The 21940-nt window shown below is 39.3% G+C and overlaps 1 protein-coding gene across 1 annotated transcript; it reads left to right on the top strand.

Moving 5' to 3' along the window:
* The first annotated feature begins 28 nt into the window (after positions 1-28).
* Positions 29-20430, top strand: HDAC2 (histone deacetylase 2). Its single transcript, XM_054393184.1, has 14 exons — positions 29-107; positions 5036-5148; positions 5624-5741; positions 6679-6753; positions 7486-7624; positions 9577-9718; positions 12103-12195; positions 12299-12407; positions 13780-13920; positions 15759-15867; positions 17938-18068; positions 18957-19112; positions 19822-19879; positions 20108-20430. The coding sequence occupies exons 1-14, from the start codon at positions 56-58 to the stop codon at positions 20136-20138; spliced, it is 1467 nt and encodes a 488-aa protein (XP_054249159.1). The 5' UTR covers positions 29-55; the 3' UTR covers positions 20139-20430.
* Positions 20431-21940: the final 1510 nt, after the last annotated feature.

Raw genomic sequence — 21940 nt, forward strand, 5'->3', positions numbered from 1 at the left:
TCGCCGCTCGCCTCGACCTCCTGCTCCCTCCCCCCGGCCCCGACTCGGTGGCCCTATGGCGTACAGTCAGGGTGGCGGCAAGAAGAAAGTCTGCTACTATTATGACGGTGAGCGAGGCCGGTGCGAGAGCGTGTGTGTGTGTGAGAATGGGGGGAGACCCTCTAAAGGCCGACTGGGGCGGCCTCTTCCCATTCCCCGCCATTATGGACGCCCTTTCCCCCGCAGAATGAGCCCACCCCGGCTCCGTGGCGGCCCGGGCCGGGGGGTCTCCGCCGCCTCCACCTGCGCCGCCGCGCCCCGCTCCCGTCGTCGGACCTGCGCACTCGAGCACCTTCGCGGGGCAAAGCCCCGGGGACCACTGGGCGAGATGGACGGGGCGGCAGGAGTGGGGGCGTGATGGTGGCGGCGAGGTTGGAGTCTGGCGAGGTGTCGGTTGGGGAGCTGCCTGGCCTGCCGCGGAGCGGCTGCAGGGCCCAGTGGTGAAAGCTGTGGCTATTGTTCCCCCCTCCTTCACTTAGATTCCCCCCTCCACTCTCCAAAAGAAGAAAAGTTGAGACACTCCCCTTCATCCGCTCAGGACTGAGGCGTTGGAGTTGCTGCTGCGTCTAGCTCCTCCCCTGCAAAAAAGTCTAGGCCATGTGCAGCTTCGGCCCCTAGTGATTGTTGCGCTTAGGCCTTCCCTTTCCTCTGGCTTTCATGCAGAGCTCTGGTGTGCAGAGTCCGCCTGCCCCCTCCGCCCCAAACGAGCACACATCCGAGTTGGGGTTTGGCTTGCTCGAGCCTCTAGTAGCAAAACACAAAAGTTGCATGCGTAGGTGTTTAAGATGAGTGACATTTGAGTTGCTTGCAGGCCCTTTAAGTTTGCAGGCTTGGCTGATGAGGACGCAGCGACTTTGTGATCTGCATTGTCAGTCACGCTGAAAAAGTACATGAAGCTTGGGCTTAGTTTCAGGTATTTGCAGCAACTTGTTTGTGGTTCTCTTTGACCACAGCTGTGAGAACTTTTCGTTTTCTTCTTGAGTTTGCATTTGTTTTCATCTTTTTTTGTGCTGGGAGGATAAACGTGGTGGTCAGATGAGTCAAGAGATTTGGGGGTTTAATTTTAATATTTTGTAACAATCCTTGAAGTTGGCAACTGAGACTGGTATTGGTAGGAGCCAGGAAATGGAGGTTGAGGCTGTTTGGCTGTAGCACTTTGGTGCTTTCACCATTTTGGAAACGAAGATGGATGGCTAAATTCACTAAGATATCAAAGGTGTCTGTTGCTGTAGCAAGTCTGCTATTTAGAAACGGCAGATCTTGTGGGGCCTGTCTTGGGTTTTTTTCTTTACCACACTAAAGGAGGCAGAGTGGTGGTTGCCGCCCCCTTCTCTTTGTTACTAGCTCTGGTTCTTTGTTCAGCCTAAAGGGGAAAGGAGGCCCCTGTTAGGGATAATTTTGGTGAAGCTGGGATCTTACTTTTCCTAGGGAAGAGGAATCGCTTCTCGCCTTGTTGAAAGGAAAACTGCAGTGATAGATTAGAAGCTTTCTTTCTGCAAATATTTGCATGGTTTGCATTTTTAATTAATATGCCTTTTTTCTTTTCTATTTCCTTTTTTTTTTTTAATAAAGTCAGGTGGTTATAGCTTACTATAGAATGATATCTTCAGTTTTTATGTGATCCCTGAATTTTGGTACTCGTTGGTATCAGATTCTCTTAATAGCCAGAAATCTATACTGGTGAAGAGAGGGGAGAAACTGGGGAAGGAAGAAGTTTGGAGGTGGCAGGATAATGGCAACTTAAAAGCAGTTATAGCTCATGTCTTGCTTGAATATGTAGACTAGGATAAATGCGGTTAACAACGTAGAGAAAAGTAAGTTTTATAAAAGTGTGGTTTGTTGTTGTTTGCGGGTTTTTTTAATGCTTTCTGTGTGATAAGCAGCTTTGGAAAGCTTCTAATGCCTTTTTATTTATCTTTTTTTATTGCCAAAGCGAACATTTTGCATATCTTTGGAAATAAAGTTATTACAAGAAATTTTAGAGTTAGTGCCTGCAGTAAATATTTCTAATTGGTGCTTCATCTGGCTGAGTATTATGTAGCTGTTGTACCAGCAAAGTCTTGTCTTGAAAGCAAGAGGAATATTTGAGGCCTTAGCCCAAAAGAGAGCAAAAAAACCCCAAAGATACTTCAGCCACACAAATGAAGTAGTGGTATGTCTCCCAGGATGTCATAACTGAAGTAAATGACCACATTTTGTCATAAATATTCCTTCATACACCCTTGCACTCTGTTTGTTTAGAAGTATGCAGTAGAAAGTGTTAAAAAGTACTAAAAGCCTATGTGTTTATCTTCTGAGATGCATACATTCCTACATGTTTGTTGTGAAACTCAGTGTAAATTAGCTTGCCACTTAACCAAGTTTGCTCAGAGTGTATTGCTGGCAACGTTTTCTGATAATTAACAGTTTTTAATATCCTTCACACTGTACCCAGAACCAATAAACTTTGGGTAGATGAAGCTTGATTTCATTTTCTGCAATTTGTTTGTAACAGCCTGCCAGCCACATCCAGTTTGCTGAATTTACTTGCTTTTGATTGAGTTCAGGTCAATAATTTTGTTTAAATTTGAGCCAGTGTGCTATGGGAAGAATGAAAACCATACTGATTAAAAATTGTCTGTTGTCTTATCTGAGATATTTTTAGTAAATGCTTCTAGTCTTAATATATATGGCCATAGCTTAGTGAAGTCTGTTCCTCACACTGCTTACAGCTATGTTATATCTGGAAGGATGTTGTAGCTTTTATTTTAACCTCTTGCTAGGTTGCTGCTGTGCTCTTGCAGCTTGTGGCTCAGGTTCAGTGGCCTCTTCCAAAATGGATGTGTTGTACAGTTGCCCATAGCAATGAGGACAAGACCCAGATGGTCTTTCCAACTCTCTGCTTTTGTACAGTAAAGCACAGTACTACAGAATCAGGAGCAACTGTCATTGTTGTGGTTAATAAGTGTATTCCATGCCAGTGCTCTAGCAATATTGTTTGGGTTGCTACTTGTGCATAGTTTAATGTGGGTGTTCAAAAGACTCTACCTTCATGAAAAGTTTGAGAGATCTGCATCAGAATGTGGTTGGTTCCACCCAGAAAGACAAGACTAAACCTGTTTCAATTGGGCAGCATGCTACTATGTTCAGACAGTATGGAAGTACGTTAGGACTTCTAGTTTAAGTTCATCTTACCTGCAGATGTAAGCTTTAAGAGAAGCGTTTTGTGGAAATTCATCAGTGCTTTGCACAGTGGTTTTTGAAGAGAAGATCAGGTGCTCAGGCCATCTGCAATACTAGTCTTGTGCCCTTGGCCTCACTGTACCTGTTTCTCATACATAAGCATACTGCAGTCAGTGTTAGTCTGTCACATTGTGTGCAGGGCATTTTAGCTTCATTAATGAGGGAGATGTTCCTCCTAGCTCTTGGTAAGTATATGATATATGAAGAAGGGATATACAGGGTTTGGAATCAGTGGATGAAGTGTTTGTGTCAGGAAGGGCACCTTCTTCTTCACTGAGCAAAGGAGGGGAGACTTTTGACACCTTTTTGACACCATCACTACAGATGGGCTCTCTTTGTGATGTGGTATTGGCTGGAAATCAAGTTGCTAATCTTCCACACAAATACCTAAGTTAGTAGTAGGTCCAAGTTCTTCAAAGTTCTTAAACTAATGGTAAAATTTGGTATTTCCGTTGTTACAGGATGGCAATGAGGTAGACGTTGAGTGATCGTTTTTCTCGATAACTTCATCTTACATTATATTAGGTTATATCTGTTTTTCGAAGTGTCGTTACTCTCCCTGTCACTTAAAATCTTGGGACTTAAAATCTTACTGTAATGCTTGCTTTTCTTGGTAGTTGGTGATGCTACTGCAAGCTGACATTTTCCTTTCCTCTTGAGCTGAAGTTTATGTTGAAGAGGTGATGCTAAAGCTGTTCTGTAGTGGTGCTGCTTCTTATCTCTACAAAGGTATTTGTAAAATAGTATGACATTATGAAAACAGAGTTTATTGCATTCCCAGTGGACAAGGCAGAGCGTGTTGTAGGATGTGGAAGATAACCTAAAAAATTTGAGGAAGGTGAGGTTCACTAATCCTGCCAGGAAATTTGGTCAGAAAAAAAAACCCAACAAACTAAGACACTATTGTGGAGTGGTTATGGAATTCTCCATCTGAAAGCCACTGACAATTGGACATACCTTATAGGTTTGTCTACATTTCCAGAAACATGGACTGCTGGTTCTGTTTGTAATGGTTCATGTCTCAGGAGAGTTCAAAGTGGAGGCATGTATGTTCTAACACTACCCACTAGCCTGTGACAGCAGCCATTCCTGCCTTGGAAATGAGTGTCAGATTTGTATCTCAATTGTGTGTCTAGCTGCTCTCTGATTTGACTGAGCTGTCCTAATCTGGATTACAAATTTCTGTTAAAATGTTGTGGACCTCCAGCAGTAGGTGTCTCAGGAGTGTTTTTGTGGATGTCGCTGCAGCAATGGATCTGAAGGTAATGTATGGAATGTAATTGCTAGGATTAGTAGTCAAGGGCAGTCTGGGGATGGTGTCTTATAATCAGCTCCTGCAAAACGCGGGGTTTTAATACAGCCTCTGTTGTGGCATACTCTGTTTTATGTCATCAGTAGCTCCTATTTCCCTTTCAATTCCAGTTCTGTTTCCCATTACTTTTATTCTTCAGTTCTGGTCCACTATTTTCTTCACTCTTGATTTGAAAACATGTCTTGTAGGCATCTCTGTTTTCCCACTACTCTGCTTGTAGTGAAGGTGTTAGATTTGGCCTCCTTTTTGCCTGCTTCTTCTGACGTAGAATCTTTTACAGGCAGTTTGCTTTCCTCTTGGCCTTTTTGAAGTAGTAACCTTTTTGTAGAGCTTGGTTGCTTGTTTGTTTGTTTTTTTTCCCTGCAATCATACCTGTTTGATTATCCTCTGAGAATGATTCCTTCAAGCAGCAGTGAAAAGTTGTTTTGGAATATGAATATTCATTTGTTGTTATATTGACAGGTGATATTGGAAACTATTACTACGGACAAGGGCATCCAATGAAACCTCACAGGATCCGAATGACCCACAACTTGCTGTTAAATTATGGCTTATACAGAAAAATGGAAATTTATGTGAGTATAAGTAATAGAATGTTCACTGAAGCGTTTGAAGTTGTTTTTAAAGGGCTTCAAGTATACTCACACAAATAGATGGAGAGAAGTGGAAAGAGAAAATATTTAAATAGTGTATTCAGAGCTCTCGTAAAAGTGAAGCAGTAAAGCAGTATTTTGTGACAAGCAAGGATTATAGATTATTGTCCATGTCGGGAAGAAGTGAGTTAGAATCCCAGTAGGGAATTTTGACCAGTGTTTTTATGATGGGGGAGTGGGATGTTGTGGGGGGCATTGGGGTAACTGCACAAAGAGTTCATCAGGTTGTATACTGATAGCAGAGTAGTCCTTGCTTTATGTAGAGCAGCACTACTATCAGTTTACCTGTTCTCCCTTCAAAGTAGAGTAGATTTCTTTTGAGTGGTCTGTCGTGGTGAATTGTTAATTCAGAGTGCTGTGCAAAATCAGCTGTTTCTGTAACTGTTCTTGTTATCAGCGGCCCCACAAAGCTACTGCGGAGGAAATGACCAAGTACCATAGTGATGAATACATCAAATTTCTCCGATCAATAAGGCCTGACAATATGTCTGAGTACAGCAAGCAAATGCAGAGATGTAAGTGTCAGAATTAGGCTAAGTCTGTGTGAACATGCTTTGGTATTTAGCATTGTTTAAAGCCAAGTATTCACCAGTCCAGAGATATGAATGTAGCTTAATGGTGTGGGTGGCTTGGAAAAGTGCATATACAAGAATATATGCATGTACCTGCCTTTAGTTACACTGGTTTGGGTTATTTACTGTCAAAAGCAGCCATCTTGGCAAAAGTGTTTTTTGAGTTTATGGAAGTTTTGCTTCTGCTTTCACAGGGTGTATTCTAGGTGTGAAATAACACTTACTATAGGCTTAATGCACAGATTAAACTCCAGTTGTGAGCTGTTTGCAAAAGTGTCTTCAAAATGTTCTAATGCAAAATCTTTCTGAAAATGGCTTTTAGAAGAGTAGATGAGGAAGAAATCAATGTGTGGAGATATGTTTAAGCCAAGAAAAGGAGATACTCGTTCCTCTTGGAAGAAGATAGTAAAAATTGTACATTATTAACTTTTTGCCCTTTCCATTAATTTATTTCTTTAATTATAAGAATTGGCTGAAAGTACTGTTAAAAATGCAGTTGGACATCTATTACACCAATTGAAAAGGCAGCATTGTAACCTCTTGATGATGCTTTATTCTCAGCAAATTATTTTTCCAAGTAATTGTGCAATTTTTAACATAGCCTGTGTCAATCAGCACTTCTTCAAAAATGCAAAAATTATCAAACTTCTTGCTAATGTGAAAACTAAAAAGAATAAAAGGTACTTTGGAGTCATCTTAGATTATGAAGACTTTATATTGTTTTGAGTGTTTAAATTATAGCCTGACAAAAATGAGGCAGGGTCGGTGGGGAGCAGTTGAAATGCTGACTGAACTATGCAGTACATCTGTAAGTGCTATCCATGTGTATAGCAGTGCTGTTGGAATGGTGATTTTGAAAGGTAATACATTTCTTACACAGTTAATGTTGGAGAAGATTGTCCTGTATTTGATGGCCTGTTTGAGTTTTGTCAGCTATCAACTGGAGGCTCTGTTGGTAAGTATAGGTTGTTTGCCAGATGTTTTGTTAACATTTATGTCATCAACTTAAAACTTTGGTAGTATATTTAAAATTGAAGCAAATATAAGTTGTTGGGTTTTGTTGAAATAACAATCATGTGTCAGTTACAGGCAGTCAAATATCTGTAGGGAACTGCTTGAGAGGGTACAACATAGGCCTACAAAGATGATGAGAGGTCTAGAATATCTCTTGTCTGAAGAAAGGCTGAGAGAATTGGGGCTGCTTAGCCTAGAGAAGAGAAGACTGAGGGGGGATCTTATTAATGCTTATAAGTACTTAAAAAGGTGAGTGTTAGGAGAATGAGGCCAATCTTTTTTCAATGGTGCCCAGTGACAGGACAAGAGGTAACAGGCACAAACATGAACATAGGAAGTTCCATATAAACATAAGAAGAAATTTCTAATTTAAGGGTGATGGAGCACTGGAACAGGCTGCCTAGATTGATGGTGGTGTCTCCATCTCTCGAGTAATGTAAAACCTTCCTGGACGCCATCCTCTGCAAATCTGCTCTGGCAAGGTGGCTGGACTAGATGATCTCCAGAGGTCCCTTCCAGCCCCTACCATTCTGTGATATATCAAGTAATTCAGTATTGCTAGAGATCAGATCTAGGATCAGCTTATATAAAAGATAAGATACTGTTTCATATAACAGATTTAAAGGCCTTCAGACGTTTCTGACTTTTCATTTCTGCATGTTTTTTTTTGCAGCTGGTGCAGTAAAATTGAACAGACAACAAACAGACATGGCTGTTAATTGGGCTGGAGGACTTCACCATGCCAAGAAATCAGAGGCATCTGGTTTCTGTTATGTCAATGATATTGTGCTTGCCATCCTTGAGTTACTGAAGTAAGTTTATGATGGGAACAAGATAAAATCATGGAAAATGTCAAATTTGAGTATTTAAATGTTTGAAGATAAGGATTGTAGTTATTATTTCAGTGAGTTTTCATAGCCCATGTTGAACTTGTACAGTTTCAATTAAGAAAACTGCAAGCTCAGCCCAGTTTGGCTTCAGCAAGAAGTTTAAACTAAAACACAGGCAAGCTGAAAAGATAACTAATAGATAGGTTTAAAACTGATATTTAGAAGTACTTTACAAAGAGGAGAGTGAAATTCTGGAACTTACTGCTACAGGAGGCTGAAAGAACACGAAGTAGGTTAGACATGGACAGGAGGTCTCTACATGAGTGTTAAAGATCCAAGCAGTAAGACAGCCTGTAGAATTGCCATATGCTGTAATTCTAGGTGGTGTGGATGTACTGGGGAGCCAGCTTCAGAAAAGGACAGGTTTCCATGCCTTCTGTGAAACTTCCTCTCCTGCTTCTACTCATGGGAACAGAATAGTGGACTAGATAAAAAACTGCTCTGTCTGATTTTGCTCACAATCATGCACCCATTTGGTTTCTGAATATGCCTGCTTGTTTCCTATCATCTGAGTAGTTACTAAAACAAATGGGAATGAATACTCAGGGAAGATCATACACTGAGTTTCCTTGGATTGTTACCTGAATTAATGTGGCTGTTATGAATAAATAATGAAATAACAGCTGTGCTGCTGACTGCAAAATGAAAAATAAGGAGTGATGAAAAAGTGATCATATAATTAACTTCCAGCAATAATGTTTCACTAAAATCCTGAGCATTACTTGTTCTGCTTCAGGGGACTGTATCCCTTCTAATAACACAAAGCTCATTTCTTGCAAAAAATAATTCTAGGTATTTGACTCTTGTGAATGGAGCAGCTTAGTCAGCTGCTGAGTGATGGGGGAAGCAGCTGCAATCTGGAAGTGTGTTTTAAAACTGGGAAATGTTTCTTAAAACATTAAGAAATAATGAATATTAAAAAGAATGTCTTAATGAATATCTTAAAGTACAGCATATATTCAGGATCTGTCTCTGCAGTCTAAGAAAAGCAGTATAGTTTTCTGTGGTCCAGTCTTGAATTTTGTGGCTTAATGTGCATGTAAAGGAAGGAAGCTTTAAAAGAGTTTTGGGTTATGTTGCTATAGGAAACTGTCCAGTTCAGTGTCTTAAGTGAAAAATCTTAGCCCTGCTGAAGTTGGGCTGCTGAGACTCACTTTCCAGAGCACTATGCAAAGCACAACGAGAATGCATCTTCTGATGTTCATAGACTTTGTTCTCTACTGAACATCATAGGATTTAAGGAATACTTTCTGTTGTTTCCACTGCTCTGAGGCTTCAAACAACTAGTTTCTTTATCCATCTCAAAATGACCTGAAACTTGCAATATTTGAAGAAAAATTAAGCAGCAGTGTAAAAATTTCATGCTAATAGTAAACCTGATACACTTGGAAGTAAGAATGTGCTTTTCTTTACAAGTTGCAGAGGTGAAGAAAAGTTGATGGGCCACAAACATGTAGTGGGTTTATGGAACATGGGTTATTCCTGCTCCTGTTTTAGTACAGACTTTGTTGGTAATTACTGAGAAGGTAGTAAGAAATGCCCTGTGAAAGGGCAAATGCAGCAGATGTGAAGAACAGAAAGTGGTGTGAACACAGAGACAAGGTACAGCTTCTACAGAGTGAGACAGCTTGGGATAAATACTAAATACCTTACATACTTTGTACATTTTGAAGATAAACTTATTATTCAAACTATATTGAGAATTCTAAGAGAACATGGTCCCTTCAATCAAAATCACCATAATTATCATAATCTTGGCTTTTAGTGTTCAGTTGGGGGCTTTTTGGTGGATTTTTTTTTTTCCTTGCTAGATGTCAATATATTATGACCATAACAGCTAATGAGGATTTCTCACACATTATTTTTCTTTCTAGGTATCACCAAAGAGTGTTGTATATTGATATTGATATCCATCATGGTGATGGTGTTGAAGAAGCATTTTATACCACAGATCGTGTGATGACAGTATCATTCCATAAGTATGGTGAATATTTTCCAGGCACAGGGGACCTTAGGGTAAGATTGAATGTGACATTTCTTTGGGTGATAAATTCCTTATTAGCTTCATTGTAGATTCTGTTTCAGTACAAGTTACAGTAACTGTCCAGTGCAGTATGTTTTCAGAAAATATGTTCAAATTAAAAAAAAAAAAAAAAAAAAACCCTACAAAGGATAGTGGGGAAGTAAATTGTCACTTATCCATGAAATCAGCAATTTCACTTCTGGATATATTGTCTTAAATTTTAGTGCAAACATATAATTAATGTGGTTTATTCAGATTTTGGAAATGTCTCCAGTAAGATGTTGTGTTGTATTTACAGTGATTATCTGTACATTTCCGTTCACATACACTGAAAAGTAGCTGTTTGGAGATCACATGGCTTCAAAACTTATTTCTGATCTTAGTATAATTTCATGTTAGAGCATAACAGGCAAAAAGTTTAATAGTCAAAAAGCTTCAGCTGCAATTTTTTGCTGTGTTCTTTTGTTCTTTTTGCCTAGTAATACAGTTGTCTCATTTTTGGAGTACTATGGCATAAAGTGTGTTTCAAGTTCTCATCATGCTCACTGCTGAAGAACTTAAGCATGCTTTAAGATTTTCATCTGAGCTGGTGTAGAATCTCTGGTGAAGTTGAGACTGGAAACCAATTTTCCTGGCTGTTCACATTAATTTTAAATAAGTTAGTAATTCTTCATGTTAGACTCTTATCCTTTAGAATAGGAAATTGTTCCACTTCCCAGCTTGAAAGAGTATTTCAAGTATTACATATTAATGTATTCCTAGCTTCAGACTTTTACATTAAACTTCTTTTTATCTGAGTCACTCCAAGGGTAAGTCCCTCCTGGTATTCACAACTTGGTACATTAGTTTGTACATATGGGCAGTCTTTTTTTTTTTTTTTTAATTTAGTTGTAAAGGCTGCTTTAGGAAAGAATTCACTGGTTTTCTACTATATTTAAATTGATCCAAAAGATTCAGGTATTTTTTTCTGCTAATATTCTCAAAATGCATACTCCTCAGTGTGCTGATGATACCCAAAGAGGACAGAAATAAATGAAAGCTGAGCTTTAAGTCAGTGGGCTGCTGAGCGTTCATTTCAGTGTGCTTTTTGGAACTAAATGTTACTAGGGTTGTTAGATTCTGTTAAACTGTGTTCTAAATGGGTGCGGGTAGATGTCAGCCGAGACACTGTTTTCATCCATGTGGTTTCACTTGACTGGCCACAAGGTGGTAGTGGTGCTTCAAACAAAGCAGCTCAGACCAGGATGTTTATCATGACAAGCTGTTGTTGCTGAATTTGGCCACTTTTTTTTTTTTTTTTTTTTCTTTTTTTTTGAAGGATTAGATATCTTGGCTTTTAGAAAGAGCATTTCCCGTTGACAGAGAAATTTATGGACTCTTCATCTCACCACACCCAGGACAAAGAATTTAAAGATAACACTGTTGAAATAAATAGAAGAATATTGTATGTCACTGGGATTGTTATTTTTTATTTTTTGAGCAGTGTCAGTGACAAGCAGTGCTTCAAGCATGGTAACTTATATTCTGTGCTGCTAGCTACAATTTTGAAATGAGCATTGTTTGCATACAGATTTCAGTAGCTGTCTTGCAATTATAACATCCTTATGGGGGAAAAAAAAACAGCTTTTCCTATGTCCAGCACTTGTAAAACTAGTTGAACTAAAGAGAGAACAAATTCTGAGAAGTCAGTGTTCCGTCTGGAGGCCAGTGTTGTTCTAAATGCTTCTGCTCAATTTGATCTGCCATTGCTGGTTATTGACCTCAACTTTGACTACTAAGTCTTGTCTTTACTTTAGTCAGTGGTGTCCATTCAAGCTTGTTTCTGTAATTCTTTAGTTAGTTGGTCCAGTTGCTCATCAGGCTATGCTTATTTGAAGCAGGAGCAAATAATAGGCAAATTCTTTTTAATGGGGCATATATATGCCTTCAAGGGGATATATCTGTGGTCTCTACTTGATTTTCTTCTCTACCTTTTTCTGCAGCTAGATCTTCAGGTTACATTTGGAGCAAGGAATATGGCTTAGAAATCTCCTATGCAGCACTGAAAACATGCATATCACCTTGCTGCTCTTGGTTTTCTTGCTTGGTTTTGCTTAATTATGTATACCAGAATAAACTGATCAGTTACGTTCTGTCTTAAATCTTTTAATGAAAAAATCAAATATACTTGCTGCAAATTTAGTTTTGCATGTAGCTTCTACACTCCAAAACTATTTTATGGGAGAGGGGGAATCAAGTAAGCCATTTGGCCTCTTTTCTCTCACAGATGTGAATAATGGTACAAAATAGTTCAGCAGACTTGTACAGACTTGTTTCCATGCTCACATTATGTGCTTCTATATTTGTAGTAAAGCATTTGTGTCATCTTTGCTTATAGGACATTGGTGCTGGAAAAGGCAAATACTATGCTGTCAACTTTCCAATGAGAGATGGTATAGATGATGAATCTTATGGACAGATATTCAAACCAGTGAGTACTTTGTTTTTAAGCTCTCTAGAAAGATACTAGTTTCATTTAGTGGATTTATTTTCATCATGTGAATTAATGACTTGCTGTTTTATATTAATTACAGATTATATCCAAAGTAATGGAGATGTACCAGCCCAGTGCTGTGGTATTACAGTGTGGAGCAGATTCACTGTCTGGTGACAGGCTGGGATGCTTTAATCTTACTGTTAAAGGTAAGCAGAAAAGTGTTTGTCTATTTAATGGAAAACCTTCATACTATTTTTCAAGATACTCACATGATGAGGACTGGAGTCCATTACTATGATTAGTTGTCTCTCCTGTCCATCTAGAAAAGTTAAGCAGCTTTGTTTTCTATGTTCTTCCTAGCCACTCGAGTGATTCTGTTTCTTCTATGCACAGACTTTTTGTGGCTTTTAAGCAAAGTTCTGGAATGACAGGGCAAAACCAGTCGTCCCACAGCAACACTAATGGGCAATTGCAAAATTAGTGGCTCACTCAGGACCACAGATACTAAACATCATACACCTTTTTGGGCATAAAATAAGTATTAATGAAATGAGAATACTCACTGCCTTGTTAAGCTTAGAGGGGTGTTTGTGATACTGAGCCTTACGTTAATGTTACCTTAATGTTAATTTTTATTAACTTTTATAGAATTAATTTATTTTAGTATTACATAACACCTCTACCCAAAAGTGTGATTCTCAACATTGGGATGAAAGATTAACTCAGCAAACGGCATAACCTCTGTCATTATTACGAATGTTCAATTTTTACTGCTGTTCTTAATCATTATTAATCAAATTATAAAATACTTCATATGTATTGAACTTTTTCGAAGTCTTATGCCCAGTTAGTTTGAATCATTCCTTTCCTTAGTTTTCTTAGGTTTGTGTTTTCTTAATGAGGCAATTGTAGGCAAAAAATGCAGTATAGCTTCTGTCAGGTCTGCAGTGTTTCAGGGTTCTTGTCTTGATTTGCACCAGGTGGCAAAGCTTCTTCAGTTGCCCATACAGCTCAGATTTTTTTCCATCTTACATATCTCGGAAACCAAGAGATCTGCTGCCTCCTACAGATGCCTTTCAGTATGCTGTGTCTCCCTGGAGTGTGTACTGTCTTGGCACCAGCTCACTCTGTAAGCAAGACTTAGCAACATCTAATACAAGTTCAAGTTGAGAAGTAGAAACGGAGTACTGATTTTTTCCATTTTCCCTTCTTCAACCCCTTGCATCTGACCAAGAAATTTGCCCTAGACTGGTCACTTGTATTGGTATCAGTTATGAAAAGACAAAATGCTAAAGGCTCTAAGATCATTTCAGAACAGCTGTGCTAGACCATCATACAAAGTCTCTGAAGACTGGGGTGGATGTTGTTCAGTATGATTTCTACATTTCTGATCTGTAGATCTTGACTTGCTGTGAGGTTGTGCTTAGCTCTAGGGGAAGACAGTTTGGTTTTACTTGAATCAATCTGATTCTTACTTGATAATTGTGACTGCATATGTCTGATCTAATAGTTCATTATGTATTTTGCTGCTTAGTAGATCATTTTGCATCTATTGTCAACTTTTCCTGTGTTTGACAGGTCATGCTAAATGTGTGGAAGTTGTAAAGACTTTTAACTTGCCTCTGCTGATGTTGGGAGGAGGAGGATATACAATTCGTAATGTTGCTCGATGCTGGACATATGAAACTGCTGTTGCCTTAGATTGTGAAATTCCTAATGGTAAGTATTAATACCTAAATTGATGTTTTATTAAGAAATAATAACAAAAGTGAACAGATTGTAAATATTTCTCTAGCTAACTGTAATGCATCATTTTAGAATAAACTGTAGAAGTTCATTGCTAGGATTTAGCCAAGAAATTTTCAGTTGCCTATGCACTAAAACTTTAAGCATTTGGGTTTGGTTTTTTTTTTTGCCTTTGCAAGAGCTTTAAATGACTGGATCATTTTTGGAAAATAGAGAACTTATAACATTTATGGAAACTTCCTTGTAACTAACTATTTTTAATAGTTAGTTTAATAGTACTGCATTTTGATTGTAGCAATGTAGACCAGATCATCCCAGACATGGTATTCATAAGACATTAAAAGTATCCATTTTACATAGTAAGACATAAGTCGTAGGTACAATGAAGAAACACTTAAAAGTCTCTGTGAAAGTACATTGACTTCCAGTCTTCCATTTGACTCAATTTTGGCTATGCAAGCTATCTTAAAGGATAAAAAAAAAAAATAAAAAAGCAATAGTAACTTCTTCTGAATAGTTGAATAATAGAGTAATTTCTCTAAGAAGATCCCTAAAGATCCTGTGCTCCCTTCTGGCCAAACATACTTTTGGCCATGTTTTTGGAATGCCTTTTCATGAAAATTAGTTATTTGGACTGGCTTGCACATCAGTCACTGGCAGTTTTCATGTTGGGCTGCAGCTTTTGCTGATAACCTTTCGCTGTTCATGTATCTCTTGCTGGATTCATAGCGTTTCCATTTGACTTCAGTGGAATGCTGCTGGTGGTGAGAAAAGAATATTTGGACAGTACCTTTCAAGATGTATATTTTTCCATCTTGCATGTCAATATATATTCTTTGTCAGCCAAAGCTTTAGAAGAGACAGTAGTATCTCCTTATCATGGGACTTTTTTCCATTATCATGTCCCATTCAATGAACATATATATGATGCTTTTGGGATTTCTTTTTTTTTTTTTTTTTTTTTAGCATTCCTCTCAAGTTTGTGGATCTCTGTCATCTCTAATCTCTTTGAAAAGTAACAGTGCGTTTCCAAATGTCACAATAGCAACTTAATCTTCCCATCTCCTTTCTATCCACCTAACAAGATCACTTATCCTGTAATAACCTTAAATGAAGAAACAACACAAGTTCAATTAGAATGGATTTCATAGTCTTATTTCTTAAAGGTTCTATGGGGATTTCTTACTACTTTTATTTTGTCTGGAAAGATACAGTCATATTCCATGTAAAATACGATGTTTGCCTGGATATGAAGTCTTCATCAACTTTATTTTGGTGATTCCATGTTCCAAGGGGACCATTATCTGTCAAAATACACAAAGTGGGAGCAGGAGAAGGGGCAGATGTGGGCATCACTGAACCACTGTATGGTCCTGACTTAATACTGAACTAGCTGTGATCTTCAGCCTGGTAATACATACTGTGTGTTTAACTGAAAGAATATTTAACTGAAAGAATATTAGTTCTTGCAAGCTATCTCTGAAAACTGCTATAAGAAGTCATGACTTGATCTTTTTTCAGCAGAAGTAACATTTTTTTAACTCTTTCACCAAATTTGTTACTTGTATGTTCCAACATGATTACAGTGGAATTTGCTTTTGCTCTTGGTATTTTGCAAGAAAAAAATAATTCTTAGTGGAAAGCTTTAAAAGAAGAGCACTAAACAGTTCAGACAGCAGTTAAGTATTGCTTACCTGAATGCTTCAGGTTTGATAGTTCTCTGCCTGAAATCTTGACAAAACCACTGTTGTATTTAAAACATTTCAAACCTTTTTTGGGTCACAAAGTTGTCTTTTTGTTTTGGGTTATAGAGTTGCCATACAACGACTACTTTGAGTATTTTGGACCAGACTTCAAGCTTCATATTAGTCCTTCGAATATGACTAATCAGAATACACCAGAATATATGGAGAAGATCAAGTAAGTAATGATGATCCTTATCCATCAAGCAGGTCACATTTCTCCAGAAGTTTAGCTCAAAAGCTGTATGCATTTCCCTGTTAAACAGTAGAACTTAGTACTGAATACCTCTGACATTTTTAATTTCTGTCAGAAGAGGGACCTTTTAGAAGTCTGTTCCTACAACAGTCTATCTTATAAAGTCCTGCAACTATAAATATGAAAATTCAAGTCCCAGCTTGGGTTTTTACTTTTTCCAGCAACTAGAGCCATGAATGTTTTGCTTGGCTTCACCTTCTAATGTTGTAGAAACTTTATCTTGCCAGGAAAGAAGCTGGTATGCTGTGATGATTAGGATTTCTAATTTGCAGCTCTGTGTCTAAATATGAACTGAGGCTGTCGTTCCTTGTAGCTGCCAGCTGTAAAAGTGAAAAGTCACATGTGAGCTTGGACATCCTAACATGGAACCATAGTGCTGCATGTGCAGGCAGTTGAGTGACTGTGGTTTACAAATCCACAAGGTTTGAGAATCACTTGTTGCCAGGCTTTAGCAGATAGGTGTTTTTAGCCTGGTACTGGGTTTATTCTGCATTACATCCTGAAGTTTTGTTTCTAAAAAAAGTTTTTTACTTCAGGGATGAGTAATGCATGCCAACCATCAATTCTGTACTCGACTGTTAAGAGGCAGTTGATTATCCTGAAGTACTCCTTACCTACCATGACTTATCCCTGCTCTGGGTTTAAAAGAATAAACCCTCAGTCTTGCCCCTAGTTTAACAGGCTGTTAATGGTACACAGAAGTTCTTTTGGTTGCTAAAAATAGCTGAATAAAGATTTAAATCAAGTTATATAAGCTTGCCACTACTGTTATAACATGTAAAGCTGTCAAAAGTCACCCAAGCAGTTATAATAGTAATTCTTGAAGTGGGTGATATATAGACTGATTGGTGCTCATAACACAAATACATAAATCACAGTCAAATGAAGGGGGTTTAGTTTTTAATAATGTACAAGGGGGGAAAAACCCAACCTATATTCTTCATTGATAAAATTCCACAGCATTTTTCTAGTGATGCAGTGCTCCAGCTAGTGATCTGCCAGGCTGCTTGCTGTAGATTGAGCTTCCGTGGTGCAAGTAGGCTGCAAAACTTTCTCAATGACACATCCCTGGGCACAAATTGTGTTTTCCATTGACAGAGATAAAATCTCACATCCTCATACTAGCACCAAGAAGAGCAATGACCCATCGTTTCAGAGAATCCTTCAATTGTATGCTTGCCCAGAGACCTAGCTTTAGGAGACTCCCTGGATTGGTAAAACTGTTTTGTCAGGTCACAATTTGAACAGAGGCAAAGACACTAAGGATTCCAAAAAAGCACCAACTTCTCTTTAGCTCTTCAAATTGTGCAGAAAGATACTAAGTTATTTTTTAAAAATGCTTCAGTTTTATGCTTGCCAACCCGTTCTGTCTGTTGGGACTTAATTTGGAATGCTACTTTTGAGTCCAAAGAGAAGTCCAGTGCCCTTCCTGTTCCTGCATGGGGTCCTTTGGAGTGTTGTCTGTCACATGAAGTTGCTTAGACAGGAGAAAACTTCTTTCTGTTCTCCCTGAAACAGCCAATAAGGAATCTTACCCAAATCGATCATGTTTGATTCTGACATCATTGCTGCACACAGCTGGGAAGTCTTCATGCTTTTAAGTATCTGACTTTCCATCTTTGAATCTAGAGCATAGTTTATTATCCATCTTAATACTCCAGCTTCCTACAGAGTGATAGTTGGCTCAGCCCAGGTGGGCAGTACTTGTGCAGCCCTTGTGGGGAGCTGAAGATTGAAGCTGATAGACATAAGTGTTTGAAAAGTTCAAAGCAAACGATGTTCAAGTGCTCTGTGGGTACTAATGATCTGTTCGAAGGGGAAACTCTGAACTTGACATACCTTTTTATGAAGAAAGGAAAAAAATAAATGAAACCATGCCTAAAGCAAAGCAGATGACCTCTGAATGCAGAGTTTTCAGAATTTAATGCAAAATCCAGGGCAGTGCTACTTCTGTGTAGTCCTAACTTCTATTTTTTTGTCTGTTACTTGCAGGCAGCGCTTATTTGAAAACCTGCGCATGTTACCACATGCACCTGGTGTGCAGATGCAGGCCATTCCTGAAGATGCTGTTCATGAAGACAGTGGAGATGAGGATGGAGAAGATCCAGACAAACGCATTTCTAGTAAGAAAGACTTCTTCATGATAGAGGATGTCCAAGTAGAGTCGTTTTAGATGTATTTGTTCAGAACCTTAGTCTTCCCAGTGAAGTGTTGGAAGACTGGCAGTTGGATTTTTTTTTTCCCGATTAAAAAAAAATTACCACTGGTCTGCCAGTTTCACTGTTCTTAAGGTGGCCTCTCTGTTCTTAAGGAGGCATGTGTGCACAAACCTGAAGCTGTTAAAGGGCTCTAAAGAAGTGCTGAAAGAACGTGAGTCTTTGCATCCTATGAAACAGTCTGCCTATTGAAGTACTTAACTAGATACTCCAGAATTCTCAGATTAATTGAAGGAATACAGGAATTTGCTTCTGTCTTTTGCTGTTCACAAAGAAGTGTTCCCCTTGGATGTACAGTGAGATATTGTGCTTTCCAAAAGTATTATTTATTTGCTGTTTTGTTATGGAGAAGCATTCCCTACTTGCAGCACTACCCTTCACTTCATTACCCTTAGCCCTTGTCTGGACTGGGAGTTCTTGTTCTTCAGCTATGGCTAAGTTTCCTGCCACACTTAACCTTTGGTGATTGGAATAATTTTATAACCTTTTAGTGGTGCACTGTCCATCTTCTGAACTGTTGAAACCATAATGTTTTCTCCTGTGATTTAGTTTTGAATATTTGAATTTCATTTGATACATGTCACAATACTCTCACCCTCCCACTGTCTCTCTGTAAAGCTATTTTCAGAAGCTGTTGTGAGAGTCCCAGAGTATTCTGAATTGATAATACTTGCATTCCTCAACATTAAATGATTGTGGTGTATTATTACTTAATCTTAATTTGATGGCTCCTCTTTATTAGGCTTATTATAGTTGGACTTTATGCTCAATTAGTTTCATTGCTCTGAATCCTAGTCCGAGCATCTGACAAGCGCATAGCCTGTGATGAAGAGTTTTCAGATTCTGAAGATGAAGGGGAGGGTGGACGACGAAATGTTGCAGATCATAAGAAAGGAGCAAAGAAAGCCAGGATAGAGGAAGACAAAAAAGAGACAGAGGACAAGAAAGCAGGTAGGACTCTGATGTCATTTCATCTTGTGTTTTAGAACTGCCAGGAGAAAGATGTGGGGTTTATTAACAGTTAATTAGCTGTTGAGATGACGATTCCTCTTTTGCATCATATTTAAAGCATCATTTTTAAATGAATCACTTCCAAGATACAGCTATTCACACTAGAATAGTATTTTCACCCAAGGATTATTGTTGCTTCCCCACAATCTTAAAATCTTAGAGCCAGGGATTTAATCTTAGATCAGGGATTTAATGAAAACAGACGTGAGTTCTTGATTTAAATCCATTAGAGCAGGATTTTCTTGCTGTTCTCTTTTGTGGGGTAAGCCAGCTAGTTCTCCCTGAAACCAGAAGCTGGGTAGGGATCTGGGAATAATGCAATTCTTGACTTTTCCAAGAACAGGCTACATCTTAGGGCTACAAGGCTATCACAAGGAGCTCTGGGGATAATCCAAGTCTCATTACTGCATACCTTCATTATGGCCAGTCAAGAGAGGCTTGCCTTGAGGTATTTTGTGCATTGTGCCCAAACCTCTGTTTTAGATGGATGCATTTGACACTGTACATTAATATGTAACCAGTGGCTGCTTTTAAAAGCTACTTTCTCCTGGCTAGGAGCATATACCAAAAAATGAAACTCGGTCCTGCTTTTTTCTTCTAAGATGTTTTAAGGTTTTCTAGATATATTTAAAATCTTGTTGTTTTTCAGATGTTAAGGAGGAGGATAAATCCAAGGACAGCAGTGGTGAAAAGACAGATGCCAAAGGGTAAACACTAATTAATCAATCGTGAATGTCACCTTTTTAAAAAGTGTTTTATTAAATCTTTATAGTACTTTATAATATTTTAATACTTTGTAATATTTTAAATTCTGTAGAGGTCATGTTCAATTCCTCATAGAAGTAAATATTTTAGATCCATGACAGTAGAAACTACATTTCTAAAACAGTCAAAAGAAAATGAAAACTTAACAGTTTATTTTTGCCTTTGTACAGAGCAAAATCAGAACAGCTCAGCAATCCTTGAACAAAACATAGCCTCTCATCAAGTTGCAGACCATAATGCTAGAGTTGGGGAATACCTGAAAGAAGAGGAGGTTTTGTATTGAGAGAGACTGCTGATTTCATTTTGTACTATTTGGCATGGACTGTATTTATTTTCAAACGGCTTTATTCTGGTTTTTGGCAAGTTGTATTGTGAGTTTTCTTCTTATGAGGCAGAAATTCCTTTCTTCACCATGCTTTATGTAATAGTATTTAAAAATGGATGTGAGTTTATGTTAAATGTCTAAACTGATCTATTAAAGTAATTTGCCTTTCCTGAGCTGATTTTACCTTTTTTGTAATTTTATCTTTATTAAAAAAAAATAAAAATTGTACTTGGTTGTCTTTTGTCCATTACTGAACTACAAAGAGGAGAAACTATATAAATCAACCAGATTTATCTATGAGTAGATTTAAATGGACAGCTGGTGAACACAAGGTGAGCTGTGTAACTCCCTAGCCTTTTTCCCTTTCTTTCCTTCCTCCCCTCCCATTTTCTGCTTTCTTTTCTTCCCCCCCCTTTTCCCCTTTCTTTTCTCCCCTCCTTTTCCCCTTTCTTTTCTCCCCCCTTTTCCCCTTTCTTTTCTCCCCCCTTTCCCCTTCTTTTCTCCCCCCTTTTCCCCTTTCTTTTCTCCCCCCCCTTTTCCCCTTTCTTTTCTCCCCCCCCTTTTCCCCTTTCTTTTCGCCCCCCCCTTTTCCCCTTTCTTTTCTCCCCCCCCTTTTCCCCTTTCTTTTCTCCCCCCCTTTTCCCCTTTCTTTTCTCCCCCCCTTTTCCCTTTCTTTTCTCCCCCCCCCTTTTCCCCTTTCTTTTCTCCCCCCCCTTTTCCCCTTTCTTTTCTCCCCCCCTTTTCCCCTTTCTTTTCTCCCCCCCTTTTCCCCTTTCTTTTCTCCCCCCCCTTTTCCCCTTTCTTTTCTCCCCCCCCTTTTCCCCTTTCTTTTCTCCCCCCCCTTTTCCCCTTTCTTTTCTCCCCCCCCTTTTCCCCTTTCTTTTCTCCCCCCCCTTTCCCCTTTCTTTTCTCCCCCCCCTTTTCCCCTTTCTTTTCTCCCCCCCCCTTTTCCCCTTTCTTTTCTCCCCCCCCTTTTCCCCTTTCTTTTCTCCCCCCCCCTTTTCCCCTTTCTTTTCTCCCCCCCCTTTTCCCCTTTCTTTTCTCCCCCCCCCTTTTCCCCTTTCTTTTCTCCCCCCCCTTTCCCCTTTCTTTCTCCCCCCCTTTCCCTTCTTTCTCCCCCCCCTTTTCCCCTTTCTTTCTCCCCCCCTTTCCCCTTTCTTTCTGCCCCCCCTTTCCCCTTTCTTTTCATGCCCCCCCTTTTCCCCTTTCTTTTCATGCCCCCCCTTTTCCCTTCTTTTCTTGCCCCCCCCTTTCCCCTTCTTTTCTTGCCCCCCCTTTTCCCCTTTCTTTTCTTGCCCCCCCTTTCCCCTTTCTTTCTTGCCCCCCCTTTCCCCTTTCTTTTCATCCCCCCCTTTCCCCTTCTTTCTCCCCCCCCCTTTCCCCTTTCTTTCTTGCCCCCCCTTTTCCCCTTTCTTTTCTTGCCCCCCCTTTTCCCCTTTCTTTTCATGCCCCCCCTTTTCCCCTTTCTTTTCATGCCCCCCCTTTTCCCCTTTCTTTTCTTGCCCCCCCCTTTCCCCTTTCTTTTCTCGCCCCCCCTTTCCCCTTTCTTTTCTCGCCCCCCCTTTTCCCTTTCTTTTCTCGCCCCCCTCTTTTCCCCTTTCTTTTCTCGCCCCCTCTTTTCCCCTTTCTTTCTCGCCCCCCTTTTCCCCTTTCTTTCTCGCCCCCCCTTTCCCCTTTC

This window comes from Indicator indicator, chromosome 27, assembly GCF_027791375.1.
Source record: "Indicator indicator isolate 239-I01 chromosome 27, UM_Iind_1.1, whole genome shotgun sequence".
Lineage (NCBI taxonomy): Eukaryota > Metazoa > Chordata > Aves > Piciformes > Indicatoridae > Indicator > Indicator indicator.